This window comes from Acomys russatus, chromosome 25 (genome assembly GCF_903995435.1).
Source record: "Acomys russatus chromosome 25, mAcoRus1.1, whole genome shotgun sequence".
NCBI lineage: Eukaryota > Metazoa > Chordata > Mammalia > Rodentia > Muridae > Acomys > Acomys russatus.
The window spans coordinates 1,092,418-1,109,739 of record NC_067161.1 but is presented as its reverse complement, the minus strand read 5'-3'; the positions used below and the strand labels follow the sequence as shown (position 1 = coordinate 1,109,739).

Below are 17,322 nucleotides of genomic sequence, written 5' to 3'. Positions count from 1 at the left end.
CATAAGAATGAGTCACTGCTGGTGGCAGACAGGGTGACAAACACACTTCGCAACAAGGTGACAGTAACTGTAAGGACTTTCTCCATATTCCAGCCCCGGTCCCTGCAGTGCTCATCCCGGCTCCTGTGTCAACTGGTTGTGACCATGCTCTGAAGACTTCCTCCGCTTGAATGCCTTTGAACTAGCACTGCGCACGCCGACTGTTCACAGCGCAGCTCTTGGAGAATCTTTATTTTCCCTGTCATCTTCCAACTGACTTTTCTCATGACTTGGAACACCATACAAATGTCTGTAAAATGCCAGGAAAGAATTCCTACATGGAAACAGCACTGGAAATGAGCTGACCACACACATGCACGTCTAATGGGCCTTCTCTTCCGTTCCCTATCTGTGTGTCTTGACTTAGCTCAGCCCTACACTGCTATCTCCACCACTGCAGACAGGCAGAGGGAGTCCAGGAGGTGCATGCTGCGGGATAGTTACAGCTGCCACTTAAGTTTCCAGAATGTTCCTTTGAGAATAAGAACCCTTATCCTTAGAAACGGCTCCTCCTTGATTGCAAAGACAATTGAACACAACGGAGACTGTATACGTAGCCCAGTATTCTGACCTAGAACTCACTCCTCACACTCTCAAGGTCTGCAAGTCTCTGCTGAAGAGGTCCACAGCAGCTAGGGCTCATACTTTTTTGATGCTTTGTTCTCTCTCTCTCTCTCACACACACACACACACACCCAACCCTAGGTTTTCGGATCTTACATCCACGGTCTCAGCATTTGGCACAGGGCTCTGTCACTTTCCAGACTGGATGGAACAAATGAGTGCAAGCTCTCCTCCAAAAGCAAGAAGGCACGCGACAACTACCTGTGATACCACACAGCTTACATTCATTATAAAGGCAACCAGCTGGACGGAGTGTGTCCTAGTAAGAGGCAGTTAAGGGAACAAGGAAGAAATGAGGAATGTTCCACTGTTCAAACCACAGGGTGAAGTGAATTAGAAAAATGTGGGCAAGTGGAAGCTAGAACGTGCTGTCTTACTGCATTTGCAGACTCATGGAGCCTCACCCACCAGCACGGCTGTTTCTGTATCTGGGGTGAGATCTGGGTGGGAGGAGGGGGCTGGCGGACACCTTTACTTCATTCAGAAGTCAGCAAAAACTCCCTCCTCCACATTCTCCTATCCCTTCTCCATATGTGTGTGCACGTATGTGTACACACGTAATGCGTGTAGGCAGTTAGAGATCAAGTGTGCCACTCCATCACTCTTGGCCTTATTTCCTGGATAAAGGGTCTCTCATCAAACCTGGAGCTTGCTGTTTCTTCTCCCAGGCTGCCTGAGAAGCAAGCCTCAGCTATCCTCTTGTCCCTGAGCACTCATGGCACTAAAGTTATAGGCGCAAGCAAGACATGCATGGGTTTTTATTGAGGTGCTGGGATACACCCCAGGCCATCATGCCTGTGCACATGATTCTTGTTGCTAACAAAGCTTCTGAGTCTGACGAGCAAAACTAACACTTACTAACACATGTCTGTATGAGAGCTGCACAGTAGTGAACGGCATCTCTAATGGGATGTGAGCACACACCTCTGTATCTGTGTCAGCTGCTATGGGGTGTGAGCACACCTCTGTTTGTGTGAGCTACTATGGGGTGTGAGCACAAACTTGTGTGTCTGTGTCAGCTTCTATGAGATGTGAGCACACCTCTGTGTCTGTGTGAGTTGCTATGGGGTGTGAGCACACACCTGTGGGTCTGTGTGAGCTGCTATGGGGTGTGAGCACATACCTCTGTGTCTGTGTCAGCTGCTATGGGGTGTGAGCACAAACCTGTGTGTCTGTGTCAGCTGCTATGGGATGAGAGCATACACCTGTGTGTCTGTGTCAGCTGCTACAGGATGGGAGCACACGCATCTGTGTCTGTCAGCTGCTATGGGATGGGAGCACACACATCTGTGTCTGTGTCAGGGAAGGTGGGAAAAAGAGAGGCTGAGCACACATTCAATTCTCCACATAAAGCATATATGTGAACATAAGATTGACTTCAGTAAGAGAAAAACATTGGGTTACAAAGAATGTATACATTCAGTTAGAAATACTTTTTACAACAGTCCAGTTTGAGTATTTTGAACAATTCCCATTGTTAACGCCTTTTAATTCAACACAGAAATGATTAATTGATGATGAACAGGACAGGTAACTGCTTTAATACAAACTCATGAATGAAGAACATATCTCAATGTTCAATTAGCTGAAGCTAAATTCAGAACATCTGGACTATTCAGAAGCAAGAATGAAACTTACTTCGGTACTAAAATCTACCTTTGGCTTCAATGAAAGGATCTGCCGACCTGACCAGCATTAAAACTACAGGCAGAGGAGGAGGGCTGAAACAACATACCTGCCTATCCACAGGTAAACAGTTCAGAAAAAAAAGCCGCCTAAACCCTCCGGGGTGGGGGGTGGGGGGGTGGGTTGCGAGATACAGTTCTGTGGAAGAGCATTTCAGTAGATACACTCCAGGGCTCAACCCCCAGTACTGGGGGGGGGGGGGGGGCGGTCGGGCGCGGGAATCAGACTTTAAGTATGACCAACAGTGACACCGCCATCTGTCTGTGGAGAAAGGATCACACCTGCAGGGACAGGGAAGAGGCCAGGCAGCAGAGAATGGCTGTGAGCTTCAGGAAGCCATGAAGAGGAAAGGCAGGGAGAAGAGTGCCTTGAGTGGGTGGTCTGCATGATGCTCGCTAGAAGACTGGTTTGCATGGAAGCTCTCAAGTGGGCAGCTAAGAGGCCCCAGATTCCTGCATGAAGATGGTACAAGCTGCGGCTCCTCTGGAGTCTGCACCTCAGCCTAGTGAAGGAGCATCCCACAGGCCAGCAGCCGCAGCAGGCGTAGTGTCTGGGACCCTGATGCTTCTGTTGAAGCCTCAGATGAGGACACCAAACAGTGCAGAGCGGAGGCGAGGAACAAGAGCTGACTAGCAGGGTAGGCAGACAACTCCACATCCTTGAGGCTGGTATGGCCACCAGCTTCCTTCTTGCCCATAGCCTGCACTTACATCCCCTAATCTATGTGCCAGAAAAGTCAGTAAGCCGGGCACAATGGTGCACACGTGTAATCCCAGACCTCAGGAAGGCAGAGGCAAGTCTGAGTTCAAGGCCAGTCTAGTCTACAAAGTGAGTCCAGGACAGTCAAGGCTACCCAGAGAAACCCTGTCTCAAAAACCAAAGAAAGAAAGAAAAAGAAAAAGCCAGTAAAACTGAAAAGGAAGAAAAAGGCTTCCCTACATATCAACAACAGGAAAAAGAGACAGAGGCTCAGGACTTCTGTTCAACACTACACTGGAGAGCCTCGTCCTGCAGCACAGCACTGGCAGGAACAGTCACACGGTTCACTTATTTATAGATATGACGGTCACAACAAAAATGTCAGACAAGCTGCAAAAACTTAATAGGATAAATGAATTTATGATATAAGATCCAAGGACATATAATCAAAAATAAAAATACTTCAGGCTCAGGGAACACCATGAGATGCCAGACAAAGTAGGGCTATGGAATGGTGTAGAATCCTGACTTCTGGGCAGGGCATGGCCATTGCACACTTGAGCTCAGAGCCTTGGGGTTACCTATAGGACCTCCCAAGACTGTGCCCATCAACACACTGTCACGGAGATGGGGTGGCTCACAGGGCCCACCCCACCCACCCCTCCCTAAGGTTAATAGTTGATGAAGGAGGGAGAAGCATTTCCTCAGTGGTACAGCCATTGGTGAGGTGTCTATGTACCTATAAACAAACACCCATGCTCCTGTAAGTAATATTACTCAATAGTCACAAAACACACACACACACACACACACACACACACACACACACACACACACACACACTCACACAAAACCAGCAGCAACAAGCAAAGGCAAACTGGGACTGTAGGAGGGTTAGTGGGGGTAGGAAAGGGCAAAAGAGGTAAGGAGGGTGAGTACGATTGAAATGCATTACATATATTCATGAAAATGTTACCATGAAACTCAATATATAAAAACATTAAAAAGAAAAAAAATCAGTTTTTATATTCACAATAAATGCATGGAGATCAAACCTGTATGACTTCCATTTTTTTAATTATAAAAACAAGTCTTACTTGACTTTCAAAAACAATGTTTATGTCTTTCACTGAAAACGTTTTAAAACCATCTGGTGAGATGGCTCAGAAGGTGAAGGCACATGCCACACAAGACTGACAGCCTGAGTTTGATTCCCAGATCCCCCACAGTGCTTGCACACATGCCACGGCACAAGCTTTCACCCCCACATATACACATCACACACACAACAAATAAAATAACAATGAAAAGAATGTAACGGATTTCATACAGATTGGCTTAAGCAAAAAACACGAACAGAAAATCAATACTTGTCTTTAAAACAAAGTCAGTTCTGGTACAAACTGGCTTTGTGATGAGTCAGACACATTTCTCTGGGCACAGGACAGACAAGGTCCTCTCTCCCAGTGCCTCAGGTCCACAAGGACATAGCTTTATTGTGTTACACTAGACTCACACAATTAAGATACGACCCATTACCCCAAAGAAAGCATCCTCATTTCTTCCAAGATGCCCTACACTCTAGGTGTCACTTCCAGTCACTGGATTACCATGGCACTGCAGACACGATTATTAACACTTAAAATAGGAACGACTCTAGGAAAAGACTCAAAGCTCGTTCCCTAATGAACACCAACATTGCACCAGATCGCATCCCACTGTGTTTCTCAAGCTTTCAGTCTATCTTTTCAGAGATTTATCATTTTGTTTCCTTTCAATCTTACTAACTCTCACTGAGCAGGAAGGGAAGCACCGCACTGTCACCGGGTGGGTCAGGCGATGTGAGTTTATCTGCACAGTGACGGTCAGGAAGAGGAGGTACAAGAACAAGCACTCTTAACTGCCGAGCTGTCCTTCTAGGCCCTGACCATGACGTTACTGTGCTACAAAGAGAGAAGGCGAACTGTGTGGCCTTGAGTAAGAAAAGGGGAAAAAGATGTGCTCCAAGCACTGCAGACCTGGTTCATTCATTCACTTACATTCTGGGACAGCACATGTAGCCGGGGTGAGCTGCTGGAAGGAGAGTCGGGAGAGCAGCTGTGCCAGCTCCTCCTCTTTTTACGTCCTCCAAGAGTCCCAAGGCAAAGAACTCTGAAAGGTGGCATGGGGGACACCTGAGAAGGCAGGATGTCTCGTAAACCTATCATTATCTGAGGAGAGAGTGGCATTTCTGCTTTCCCAATGAATGGGATTTTCTGTGAATGGGACTTGGGAGGCAAGAGATAAGGACTTGAGTCTGTCTTTCACTGCTTATGTGACTCTGAGAACATTTCTCTTTTAGAAGTTAGGCTATTATAGGGCTGGGGAGATGGCTCAGTGGTTAAGAGCACTGACTGTTCTTCCAGAGGAAGATCACAATATTCGGATGTTAGTTCACCACCTGCAACCCCAGCTTAGAGGACCCAATGCCTTTGTGTGGCTTCTGTAGGCATACGATGCCTATGGGGGCTAGAAGAGTGCAGCAGAGTCCCTGGAACTGGAGTTACAAGTGTTTGTGAGCTGCCAAGTGTGTGCTGGGAACTGAACCTGGGTCCTCTGCACAGGCAACAGGTGCTCTGAGCCACCGAGCCATCTGTCCAGCCACTGACCAGGCAGCCGTATGGGAAACACCAAACCTTAACCTCTATATACTAATGACCTTTTCACTACTGTGACAAAATCCCTAAGAAAAGCAGTTTAAAAGGAAGAAGGATCAAGTTGCCTGGCCCATGGCATCAGGAGCTACAGCCACTGGCTGCCTGGCCCATGGTGGCCCAGAAGCAGAGGGAAGGGACACCTTGAAGCATATTTCCCCACTGACCTACTTCCTCTAAGCAGGCCCCACTCCTGAAGGCTCAACTTTCTCCCAACAGCATCATGCAGTGAGAGCAGGGAGAGCAAACCTTCAAAGCATGAGTTGGTGGAAGGATTTCATGAGATAAGCCACATTCATTTGAAGTGGATCATGACACAAGTAGAAAAGTGAGGACAACAGATCCCCCCAAAGAAAACATGAACAAAACCATGACTATATCAGGGTAAGCAAACAGTTGGGGGTTTTTCCCCTTACATCACTTGCTATTTAGCAAGTAGGGTTGAACCTATGTTTACAATAAATGTTAAATTGACAAGTGCTCTCTTGGATAGCTAGGAGAACCCTGGCCATAATTTACTCCTTTCCTCCTGGGGTCAATTGTCCAACCTTTGACTGTAGTTTTGGAAGTGGGCTCCTGTGGTCAGTGGTGGACGGACCCAGGGTAATAAGCAGAGGTGGTTTTACTACTATGTCTGAAAGTCCAACCTTCTCCTTTCTCTTAAGGAGGGTATTTACAGTTACTATTGATTTCAGTCAAAATGTTTTTAAATGATTCATGAACTTTCTCCACTCTTGATTCAAGTGCGTCTGTCAATCCTTGCATAAGCCGTCATATACACCCAAACTTGCTGGTGCATGTAAGGTTTGGCTCTTTCTTTCATTCCGAATAGGGCTTGTATCGCCTCTCACTTTGTAGGATTCAATCTCCAGGTCCTCTTGCACTGTTGCAGAGGGTCATTCTGATCTCTCTTTGCCTGCGGAGGTAGCTGGTGATGCCCTTACAACAGCCAAGGCTTGTTGTGCCCCTGCGGAGGTAGCTGGTGATGCCCTTACAACAGCCAAGGCTCGTTGTGTCCCTGCGGAGGTAGCTGGTGATGCCCTTACAACAGCCAAGGCTTGCTGTGTCCCTGCAGAGGTAGCTGGTGATGCCCTTACAACAGCCAAGGCTTGCTGTGTCCCGGATCTCTTCCTCTTCGAGTTCGGGCACAGTGACTGTGGATGGCATGATGGCGTCTTGGGTTCCTCTGTGCTCTTCTCCATCAGAAGCTGGTTCCTGGAGGTTACCAACAGATATTGCTTCCTGAGGCGAGCTTGTGTTTTTCATACGTTATGTTCTGCAAACATTTTTTTAAGAAAACAAAACAACAACAAAACCTACTAACCATTTAAAAAAAAAAAACAAGACATAATCAGATCATCATCACAGTACAGCAATTTTCTGTTGTGATAAAACAGCAGGAGCAAGATGTTTCACTTAGGTTTATGGGTCCAGGGACCGACATCTACCACCATCTTAGGGTAAGGAAGGAGGCTCAGTGAGCTGACCATCAGTGCAATGAGAGGCCAGGGTCAGAGCTGCTCCCGTTGGCTTCTAGTCTCTTCCTTTCCCCAGATGCCAAGTACCTTCTGCCTCCTCCTAGATCCCAGGTAGATGCTCACACATGGGGAAGCGTGGCAGCAGGCAGACATGGTAGCTGGGGCAGCCAGCTGAGAACTCACACCTCAAACCTCAAGCATGAAACAGAGAATGGTATAAGTCTATAAAGCTCAAAGCCTCCACAAGTAACACACTTCCTTCAGCAAGGCCACACCTCATAAGCCTTCCCAGACAGCACCACCAATTGGGGATCAAGCTCTCAAATGGCAGCACCTCTGAAGGGTACGGTCATTCAAACTACCACAAAATTAAAAAATACCAGCTCACTAAGAGCTATCCCTAAAAAAACGAACAGGCAAACCAATGCCAAAATATAAGTGTTCAGCACATATTTTTGATCCAGAATACTTAGAAGAACTACAGATCAGCAGAAAGAGCCAACACAGTGCAAAATTCTAACACTGAAGAGCTCTGTGAATTCAAGGACAACTTGAGTGGGCTACATGGCAAGACTTTCGAAAGGAAGGAAGGAAGGAAGGAAGGGAGGGAGGGAGGGAGGGAGGGAGGAAGGGAGGGAGGGAAGAAAGGAGAGAAGGAGAGAGAGAGAGAGAGAGAGAGAGAGAGAGAGAGAGAGAGAGAGAGAGAGAGAGAGAGAGAGAGAAACTAATAAAACATTCAGCATAATGACTTACAACATTATGCAGACAGTCAGGGAAAGGTAACTCCTCTAAGAGGCAATGCCGAGAGGACCACTGCCGGACAGCTCAAGCCAGGTGCTCACCTGCTGCTGTGGTAACAGGGGCCTGGCACACGGGGCTGTCTTCTGTCCACCTCCTTCCAACTGTCCTCTGTCCACTTCCTCTTGACCTGCTTGTCCTCCCGCTTCCTTCCCACGTACTCAGCATAGGTCTGGATGCGGTAACTCTCAGCATACTTGCTGGTATTGACAGCTATAAGGAAGAGAGAGGATGAAGACAGCACTTAGGAAAGGTGACCTGTGGTGGGAACTTTTCAGAGGGTGCATAAATGCTAGCACCCCCAATTTGCAGGGTCAGTGGTTTGTGGCTGTTCAGGAGGTTGGCTGCAGTATGTTAGGAGTCATGCTCAGAGAAGAAACAAGAAGAAATTAGATTCAAGGATCTCCATCTCTCCCCCTCTATCCTTCTTTATCTCCTGTCTAATGATAGGGGGAGAAACTGGGGGGAGAGAGAGTGAGAAAAGAACCCACAAAGTAGTTAAAGCCCAACTACACAAGGCTGAATGCACACAGGTGTGAGCACTGTCAAAATAGCTCCGCTACATGTCTGTGCTCCATGTTCCAGAGATACTGTGTTTAGGTTCCACAGTATATCTGTGAGAGAGGAACGGTCTTTAAAGATGAGAAACAATGGGCTGGGAAAGACAGCTCATTCAGTAAACTGACTGCTTTACAAGCATGAGGACCTGAACGCACGCCAGGAGCAGTGACATGTGCTGGCATTCCCAGCAGACAGAGACAGGCAGACCCTGGGAAGCTGGAAAGCCAGCTAGCTTAGCCTACATGGCAAAGTTCCGGGCCAATGACAAACCCTACACAGCAAGGATAGAAGGTGCCTAAGGACCAACACTTGAGACTGTCCCTGTCCCCACAACACCCCCACACCAACCTACCCACACACAATGAGAAACAATGGCAGAGCATCCTGGGGTTTGCCTACAGGTTACTCCACCAAGACTCAACGCCAGGACACCAAACGCCAGGGTCCTCCCTGGTACTCTGTGCCTCAGTTCCAGGGACTCCACAGTCTTGGCCATTTGCCTTCACTCCCCACTTTTAAAGACCACCCTGGCTCCCTATCTTGCACATCTGGCCACACCCTGCAGGTGCAGGCAGGTCAGTTATTTTTACTTTTGTTTCTGGGCTTGCACTGCTGAGCACAGAGCACCCAGAGCACCTAAAGCAAGCATTCTTCCACTGAGCTGTGTGCCAGCCCTGGTCTTACAAACCCACGCTGCTCCTTCCTCTGCGGCTGGTGGCTGGAGCACAGCAGCAGGGAGAGAGTGAGGAGGGATGGACATCTGTCCTGGGAGCATGGCTCCATCATACCTGGCGCAGCCTGGGCGTGCGTTCTCCTTGCCCACTGTCACTACAATAGTCAGTTCTCTCTAACACCAGTGGGGAGGTAAGAGCCTGCTCATGCTGTCAGGGGCAGCCTGGTAGCTAAGTACCTGCACCATGACGGCCAGTGTTTATATACCTGCACCTGGCAAAGTACATGAATGGATATGGCAAAGGATGCAGGAAGGCAGACGGCAGCGGGAGAGAGGACACATGGTCTCAGGGTGCCCCAGAACTGGACAGCAGGCCAGGGTTGGTGGCACAGGTTCTCAATCCCCACTCCCAGGAGGCAAAAACAGAAGAGTGACAAGCTAGGACCAGCCAATGCTACACAATGAGTTCCAGGATAATTTGGCCTACAGGACAAGATCCTATTTGGGAAAAGGAGAAGCGAAAGATGCTCCCATGTGCCAGGGACCTTAATCCAGAGAAAAGAAAACAAAGGCAAGAGGCAGATACCACACATGTGCAAAACTTGACTTTTGGAATCTTAAAATGGACCAGAATTGACCAAACTTCTCAGCACAATGATCTGTTTAATGTCAGACCGGAAATATTTGTACATTCGAATATTAAAATCAGACAGTGGGTTGGAGAGGTGCTGTCAGTCAAGTGCCTAATGTGTAAGCACAGATCCTTAACACCTGCGTAGGAACTCATGGGTGCCGGTGTGTACCTGTAGCCCCAGCACTGGGCGTGGGTGTGGACACACACAGGTTCACTAGCCAGCCAGCTTAGCCAAGTCACTGAGTTTCAGGCACACAAAGGGATGTTGTCTCAAAAAGGAACACGCCTTTCACTGACATCCACCTTCCACTGCACAGACATGAGTCCCCACGTGCACATGTGCTAACAAGTACTCCACCCACACTCTATGGACACCACACCTAAAGGAAGATTCAATATATATTTTTTAAAAAGAAAAAGCTCAACTTCTTTAAAGCATACAGAATTTTACTAAATGGTTTATTGTAGTTTTCATAGGTGAAGGGGAAAAATACCTCAAGGTATTAGGGAACTTTCATATACATCATCTCCCAAAGAAATGGCAGGGGGGTGTTAGCAAACCCCGAGCTCACAACCACACACTCCAAGTCTCGGTGGCCAACTTGGTACAGAGCTGTGGTGGAAGTCACCATTGGTGTGATGACACAGCTCAAGTGTGTTTGGCAGCCAATGGGCTCCTCTGGACTCCCTGAAATTCCTTTCTTGGTTGGAAGGTTTTTGCAGAGCACTCACACTAAGCCCTCTTTGGAGTGGAATGTGCATTCTCAAGGAGCAGAGCGGGCTCAGATGAGCATCCACAGAGCAGCTGAGGGATGACAGGGCCGGGGGCAGCAGGATGATGTGTCAGTGGCAATCCCACTGCTCCAGTCACTCTGACCTACCCCATACAGATGAGTGCCGCCAACAGTTTCCTAACAGACAGGGAACACAGCTGAGCACATTGGAACAAGGGTCACTTGGAAGGGAAAACAAGTGGCAGTCCTTTTTGCTGCTGGCTCTACACGGCAACCATTTACCAGCGTTCCTTCATGTCCCAGCCGATTACAGCTTTAATCTAGAAGCCAAGGTCTGGCTCCGAGCCACGCCTCTGATGGATGAAATCAGCAAGATGAGTTGGCCATCAAGCCACTCCTTCAGCATCCAGCTTGCCTGTTAGGGCTGCCTGGTGACACTGGCCTTCCCCAGATTAGTCAGATTTACGGCCCTCTTTTGCCCCCCCCCCCTGTCAGAGCTGATGGAGACTAGACACATTGGGAGCCTACCAGCTTTCCCTGTGGGCAAGTGAGGTGTTCTCACATAACAATCTATGTCTCGTGCCCGGCCTGTTGTCTCTCCAGTTGGCGTCCGTCACAGCAGTTAATCTTCAGAACTCCCAAGAAGGAGATGTCCCAGTGACCACAGAGAAAGAAGAGAAGCCCCACAGCTGCCCAAGGCCTTGCAGAAAGCAGCAAAGCTAGTTTGAAACCAGCACATGAGAAATGTGTAGACAGATACTTGAAAGTGATATTCTGTCTACTGTGTATTTGCAGGCATTTAGTTAGTTCACTGAGGTTGACAATCGCCTTATAAAATCCTGGATTAGGAGTTCTAATGAATTACTTAAAATGTTGTTTTCCTTTTTATTTATGTTTAATTAAGTTTTTTAGTTGGTGTGCTGAATAGTTTTATGTCCACTTGACACAAGCTAAAGTCATCTGAGAGGAGAAAGCATCAACTAAAAAAATAAAAATAAAAATAAAATGTCTGCATAACATCAGGCTGTGGGCAGCCTGTAGAGCATTTTCTTAGTGATTGATGTGGGGAGGGCCCAGCCCACTGTGGTGGTGCCACCCCTGTGCTGTTGGTCCTGGGCTCTGTAAGAAAGCTGACTGAGCAAGCCAAGGGGAGCAAGCCAGTAAGCAGCACCCCTCCATAGCTTCCTGCCCCCAGGTTCCTGCCCTTGCTGCCTGTGATGGTGGAGCAGATGTGGAAGCGTAAGGCAAATTAACCCTTTCCTCCCCAGGCTGCTTTTGGCTATGGTGCTTCGTTGCAGCAACAGAAACCCAGCCTAAGACAGCATACAAATTAACAGAATTCATTATGATTTCCTACTAGATGTCTACATTTTTGTTAAGAACCTCGGGGCTACGTGGCAGCTCAGTAGGTAAGACACCTGACACATAAGCATGAGGGTCTGAGTCTGAATCGTTAGAGGCCGTGTAAAGCGGAGCGTCTGCAATTGCAGTGCTTCTTCATCCACACTGGAAACAGGAGCATCCCAGAAAGCTGCAGGCCAGCTAGCCTGACACAGTGCTATAGTGCTGAGACCCTGGCTCAAACAACCAAGGGTGCCCTCTGACTGCCACACGTGTGCAGCTGTGCTGAGTGGGGACACGGACACGCGCGCACACACACACACAGTCTTATTGTCTGCCACATACAGTGGTGCATGTCTCCACTGCTAATACTTAAGGGACAAACACAGGAAGATCACCTAAAGTTGAAAGCTAGCCTGGTCTACATAGTGAGTTTCAGGTCGGGCAGGACGGCATGACAAAGAAACAACAATAAAACACACAACTTTATTGTCAAACAAAATCTCTCTAGTTAACAACTGTATTATATTTGTATAGATTCCTTCTGAAATTTATTACAGATTGACTACAACTCAGGGAGTGGGCATTTTAATTAAACTTTGCAGGAATTAAAATTAAAACAGCCTCCCTCTCCTCACCAAAAAAGCCAAACCAAACACACAAACAAGCCTCTGCCAGGTTGGGGGGTGCAAACCTGTAGTACTCAAGATTTTGAGGTCTGTGGGGGACTTGCCTTATCTGTTGGAAGGCCTATCCTAAAACTTTTATGTAAAGCTAATTAAGCTAAGTGTAGGTAGGAGCACTGGTCCATGCCTATAACCCAACACTGGGGAGTCTGAGAAAGAAGTCACCACAAGCACAAGGCCAGCCTAGACTACAGCATGAGACCCTGTCTGAAAACAAAAACAAAACAACTCAGTGTAACGACCAGGCGGATAGAAACAAACAGTGCAATGGTATGAAGAACTTAGAAATGCAATTCTGATTTTGTAAAATGTCGATTTTTGACAGAACAGCCAGGGGAGAGGGGGGGGGGCTTGCAAATTTGTTTATCCATAGGAAAAATGAAATCAGATTCCTAGTCATGTGGGGCCAAAAAATTCACTCCAGATGGGGAACTTAAATGGGAAAGGCAAACTTTAGAGCCTAAAAAGAAACTGTTAAGACAAAGTCTTTCTGAGCTACACTAGGAGGGATCTATGAGGATACAAAAGGCCTAAAGGGAAGCTGAGGACAGCAGCCATGCTAATACTAAAACTGCCACCAGAAGATACTGTAAGGCGTCAGGACACCCGTGAGCTGGGTGAAGGCATCAGGAGTACACTTGGCTGGCAGAGGTCCATTAGTAGCAGAGGAGACAAAATGCCCACAGTCAGTATGAAGCACAAGAAAGCAGACAAAAGGCATGAAGCACGGGCCTCCATTAGATAGACGCAGCCCAGGCGGCCAGGGACAGGCAAAAGTGGAACATACTACCGCGCAGGTCACACAGAGTGAGCAATGTGGCTCCAGTCTTTACGTGCCTCAGGCACCATCCAGTGTGTCCTCGCTTAAGGTCGGTCAGCTCACACTCCCCAGGGGACCCAGCAGGTCTATCGCCTATATTGTATTAGCACAGCATTAAAAAGCAATCTATCTGTCATTCCTGCACTCACACATGTGTTCTCGCTCGCTTTCTCTCCCCCACGCTTTCTGTCTCTGCCTCTGCCTCTCTTTGCAAAGTAGCAAGGAAGCTTTATTCAAAGTAAAGTGTGCAGGCCAGAAAACACAGTCAGGAGTGACAGCAGGCCGCAGGAGCGAGCGTACGCAAGGGCCAAAAGCTCTTTTTACCACAGCCAAAAGCCAGGGACAGGGAAAGGGGAAGCAATACAAAACTGCATCACTGGCGAGTAGATCAACTGCAGGATGACCACGTGATGAAAAATGAGAAAACACGCATGGACTAAGAACTAGATCCATCTTAGTAATGTAATGTGGGTGGGAATAAAAGCCCCAACTCTATGACTTCAAAAGCAAGCAATTACAAGCCAGGCATGGTGGCACAAGTCTCTATCTAATCCCAGAACTTGGGAAGTGGAGGCAGGAGGATCAGGAGTTCAAGGCCAGCCTCAGCTACATACCAAGTTCAAAATCAGACTACATTAAGACTCTGTATCAGACAGACAGACAGAGGGAAGAGAAAAACAAAGTAAGCAAGAAAATGATCAACATGAATTTTAGAGAGAGGCTGCCGCAGCAGGAAATCATAAGGGAGCTGGAGGCACAGAAGGCAGGCATGGTTTCTTAGCAACACCTTCCTTCATTCTTTACTGGAAAGGTGGTTTCACGATGTCCAATTCGTCTTATATAAACAGAATGAATGTCCTGTTTGTTACCCACCAGCCATGGCCGGTACATGTTTGTTTACATCAGAAGGAGCCAAGTAACTCTTGTTTCAACGTCTTCAGTGATATGAAGGTAAGCCCCATGCCCAGCTCCTGGGTATCAGTGTAGGATCCACTGCCTTGGGCAGCTTAGAGTGTATGTTATATAGTCTGCATCTTAGATGTGGCAGTCAATGTAGAGTGGTGGTGAGTTGGAGGTGGGCACATTAGCCACTGTGAGTTATATATACCACAAGTCCTGCATTGTTTAAACAGCTAAATTAAGCCAAAGTCCTCAAGGGCTAAGTGGGTGGAGGGCACTGTGGTCACCAGAAAGAACTGTTTGCTGGTCACTTAGTTAAGTTCACCAAACCCTGTAAACCCAGATGCAGAAGTGCCCACCCTGAGGTGCCAGAGGTTACTAGTGTTTAGGGCAAGTTCCAGACTGAAGGCCATGGTGGATGTGTGCCTGCCTACAGGCTGAGGAGGGTGCCAGGTGTCCCCCTGCCTCATTCCCCTCAAACTAGGGTCTCTAATTAACCTGGAACTCTTCTGGCAGTTTGGAAGCCAGTAATTCCCTCATCTTTGCCCTCCACACACAATATGGCATCATAAGGCACACCAGCCATATCTGACTTTTTACATGGATCTGAGGATTTGAACTCAAGACTTTATAGTTGTGCTGCAAGTGCTTTTCTCCACCTAGTCTTTCCCTCCTAGCCCCTGGTGCCTACATTCTTTCCAAGATCCCACAAACTCTATAGGATCCCAGACAGTGTTCCTCGGAAGTGACACAGGTACGTCATAGTCTGTCCATCCCTCCACATAAGTTCTGTATAAACACCCCGAGAAGTGTCTCTGGACACCCTGATGTGTTGTCACTCCCCGGAGAGACAAATACCAAGAGTGGCCTCTGCCCTTTGCCAATGGATACCTCTCAGTCCCCTACGGCAGCTGCATCTGGGCCTTGCACCACACTGCTGCCATTGTGGCTTTGTTCCCCACATATGGATGGAAACATGTCTGTATACTTAAATATTCACATTAGACATAAAAGTCACCTCATGTTGCACAGAACTCAATGACATTTGCTTCCACCCAACAGAGAGGAAATGGAAGGCTTTCCTGTGGACTCTGCAGGAGGGCTGGTTTAAACCCCTTAAAAACAAGAGTTAGAAAGAAGACAGTGCAAACACCTGAGCCTAATGCTCACAGCAGACACTCCCCTGGTGGTCATGGATGCTGTTTCTACCCAGCAAGGGAATAGGCAGATCTAAGTGCAGCAGGAATCTACAGAATCCCAGGGAAACACACGTTGCCAAGGTACCCAAACATGTAAAAAGGGGTGAGCAGGTCCAGCAAATGGCAGCCCTGTGGCTCCTCACCCAGCCCCAAAGACTGCAGAGCTTCATAGTTCCTGCCCTTGGTTCTAGAACCTCCCCCTCTGCGCTCTTGTGTTAGATGGTCTGTCCAAGAAGAGCCGGGCCTCTTTGAGCACTTACCATTTTTCCCTGGCACTTCTGTTAGAAATCAGCTATGATTACGGAGGGGAGCAGCACAGAGCCGTGACTGGCACAGACTCTGGCCATGGCTCCAACTGCAGCTTTCTTGGGCAGTATAGCTGGGCCTCACATTCCTGTTGGGGAAGTGGACCACTGACACTCACACCAAGACGGTCTCAGCAAGGCCAACTCACCTGCCTCACTTCAGTTTGACTCAGAAGCTGTAAACGCTTCCCTTGTCTTCCTCTCGTGGTCTGAGTGCGTCACAGGTCTTTTTGTAAAGCACTGGGCTAAAGAAGTGATCCAAACCCCATGAAGGCACAGGCAGAGAGACAAAGCCCGGCTTGGTGGTGGCCACCTTTAATACCATCGCTTAGGATGCCTCACATAGAACTAAACAACGAAACAGAAACTGATGAAGGCAGGCTGTGCGGAAGCTCCATTCAGCCCTCCACTCGGCACTTCCTCAGGGCCTGTGCAGAGGGCCTGGCACAGGAGGCACTCAGCAAAGACAATGACTGTGGAGCCAGAAGCTTTTCCAACAGCACAGGAGCTACCGGTGTTCACAAGCAACACCCACACACCCCTCTCACCTGGCCGCGAGGGCAAAGATACGGCCCTGGCGCTATGCTATGCTTCCCGCCAGGAAGAAGGAAAGGAAACACTGCCCGCTGGCTGGACACAGGCTGACGTGAAAATAACGGCAACTTCTAATTACTTCAAACCTGTCCGCAGTTAAAAATGAAAACCAGAGCTACTGAGGCCACACAGGCTGGGATTCTAATTCTGCCCCATCTTACCTTGCCTGAGGTGATCCGCCTGTGTCCCCTAATGGCCTGAGGTGACCTGCCTGTCTCCCCTAACGGCATGAGGTCACCCACCTGTCTCCCTCCCCTAATGGCATGAAACAAAGCAGGCGCCTAAGTAATAGGGCCACTGCTCTCAATCCTAAACACACAGTTCCCCTCAAGGCACGCTCACCATGTTGTCCTGCGACAGACCATGTTGTCTTGTGACAGACCTGCGGGTGCTGGATACCCCAAGCACACATTAGTTCATGGAAACCTCCCTGGCACTCAGCATGTGACTGTAGTCTAGCAGTCCAGGAAAATGAAATTTTAAGATGTGCTAAGTGACTGAATCTCATTTGGAAATTTAGACCCAACAAGACAGGAAAGACGCTTACTTCAAACTGGACAAATGCAGATGGCCAATTCATTATGAATGTAACATGTTAGAACTCATTATTCTTGTGATTGTCACATGGTTCTCCCTGCTGTATGTAGTTTGTTTTATACACATGTAATAAAATAAATGTATATATTTTAAAAAGATGTGCTAACTGTAATTTTTCAGGCTGTACTGAGACTGCTGCAGTGACCTGATTTTCACCCCGTCTGCTTTGGAAAGGTTTACCTCATTCACTTGGTTAGCAAATACTGCCCCTGAGAACTGTGTTCCACACTGGAAGGAGGCAGAAGGACGGCCATCTCTAGC

The 17,322-nt window shown here is 48.0% G+C and overlaps 1 protein-coding gene across 1 annotated transcript in view; it reads right to left on the bottom strand.

The window, feature by feature from the left end:
* The window catches only part of Parn (poly(A)-specific ribonuclease), a 131,912-nt gene that overhangs the window by 15,621 nt on the left and 98,969 nt on the right, over nt 1-17,322 (bottom strand). Inside the window, exon 22 of the mRNA XM_051168059.1 lies at nt 8,062-8,230. Coding sequence (XP_051024016.1) covers nt 8,062-8,230 — 169 coding nt within the window. The remainder of the gene's footprint in view (nt 1-8,061; nt 8,231-17,322) is intronic.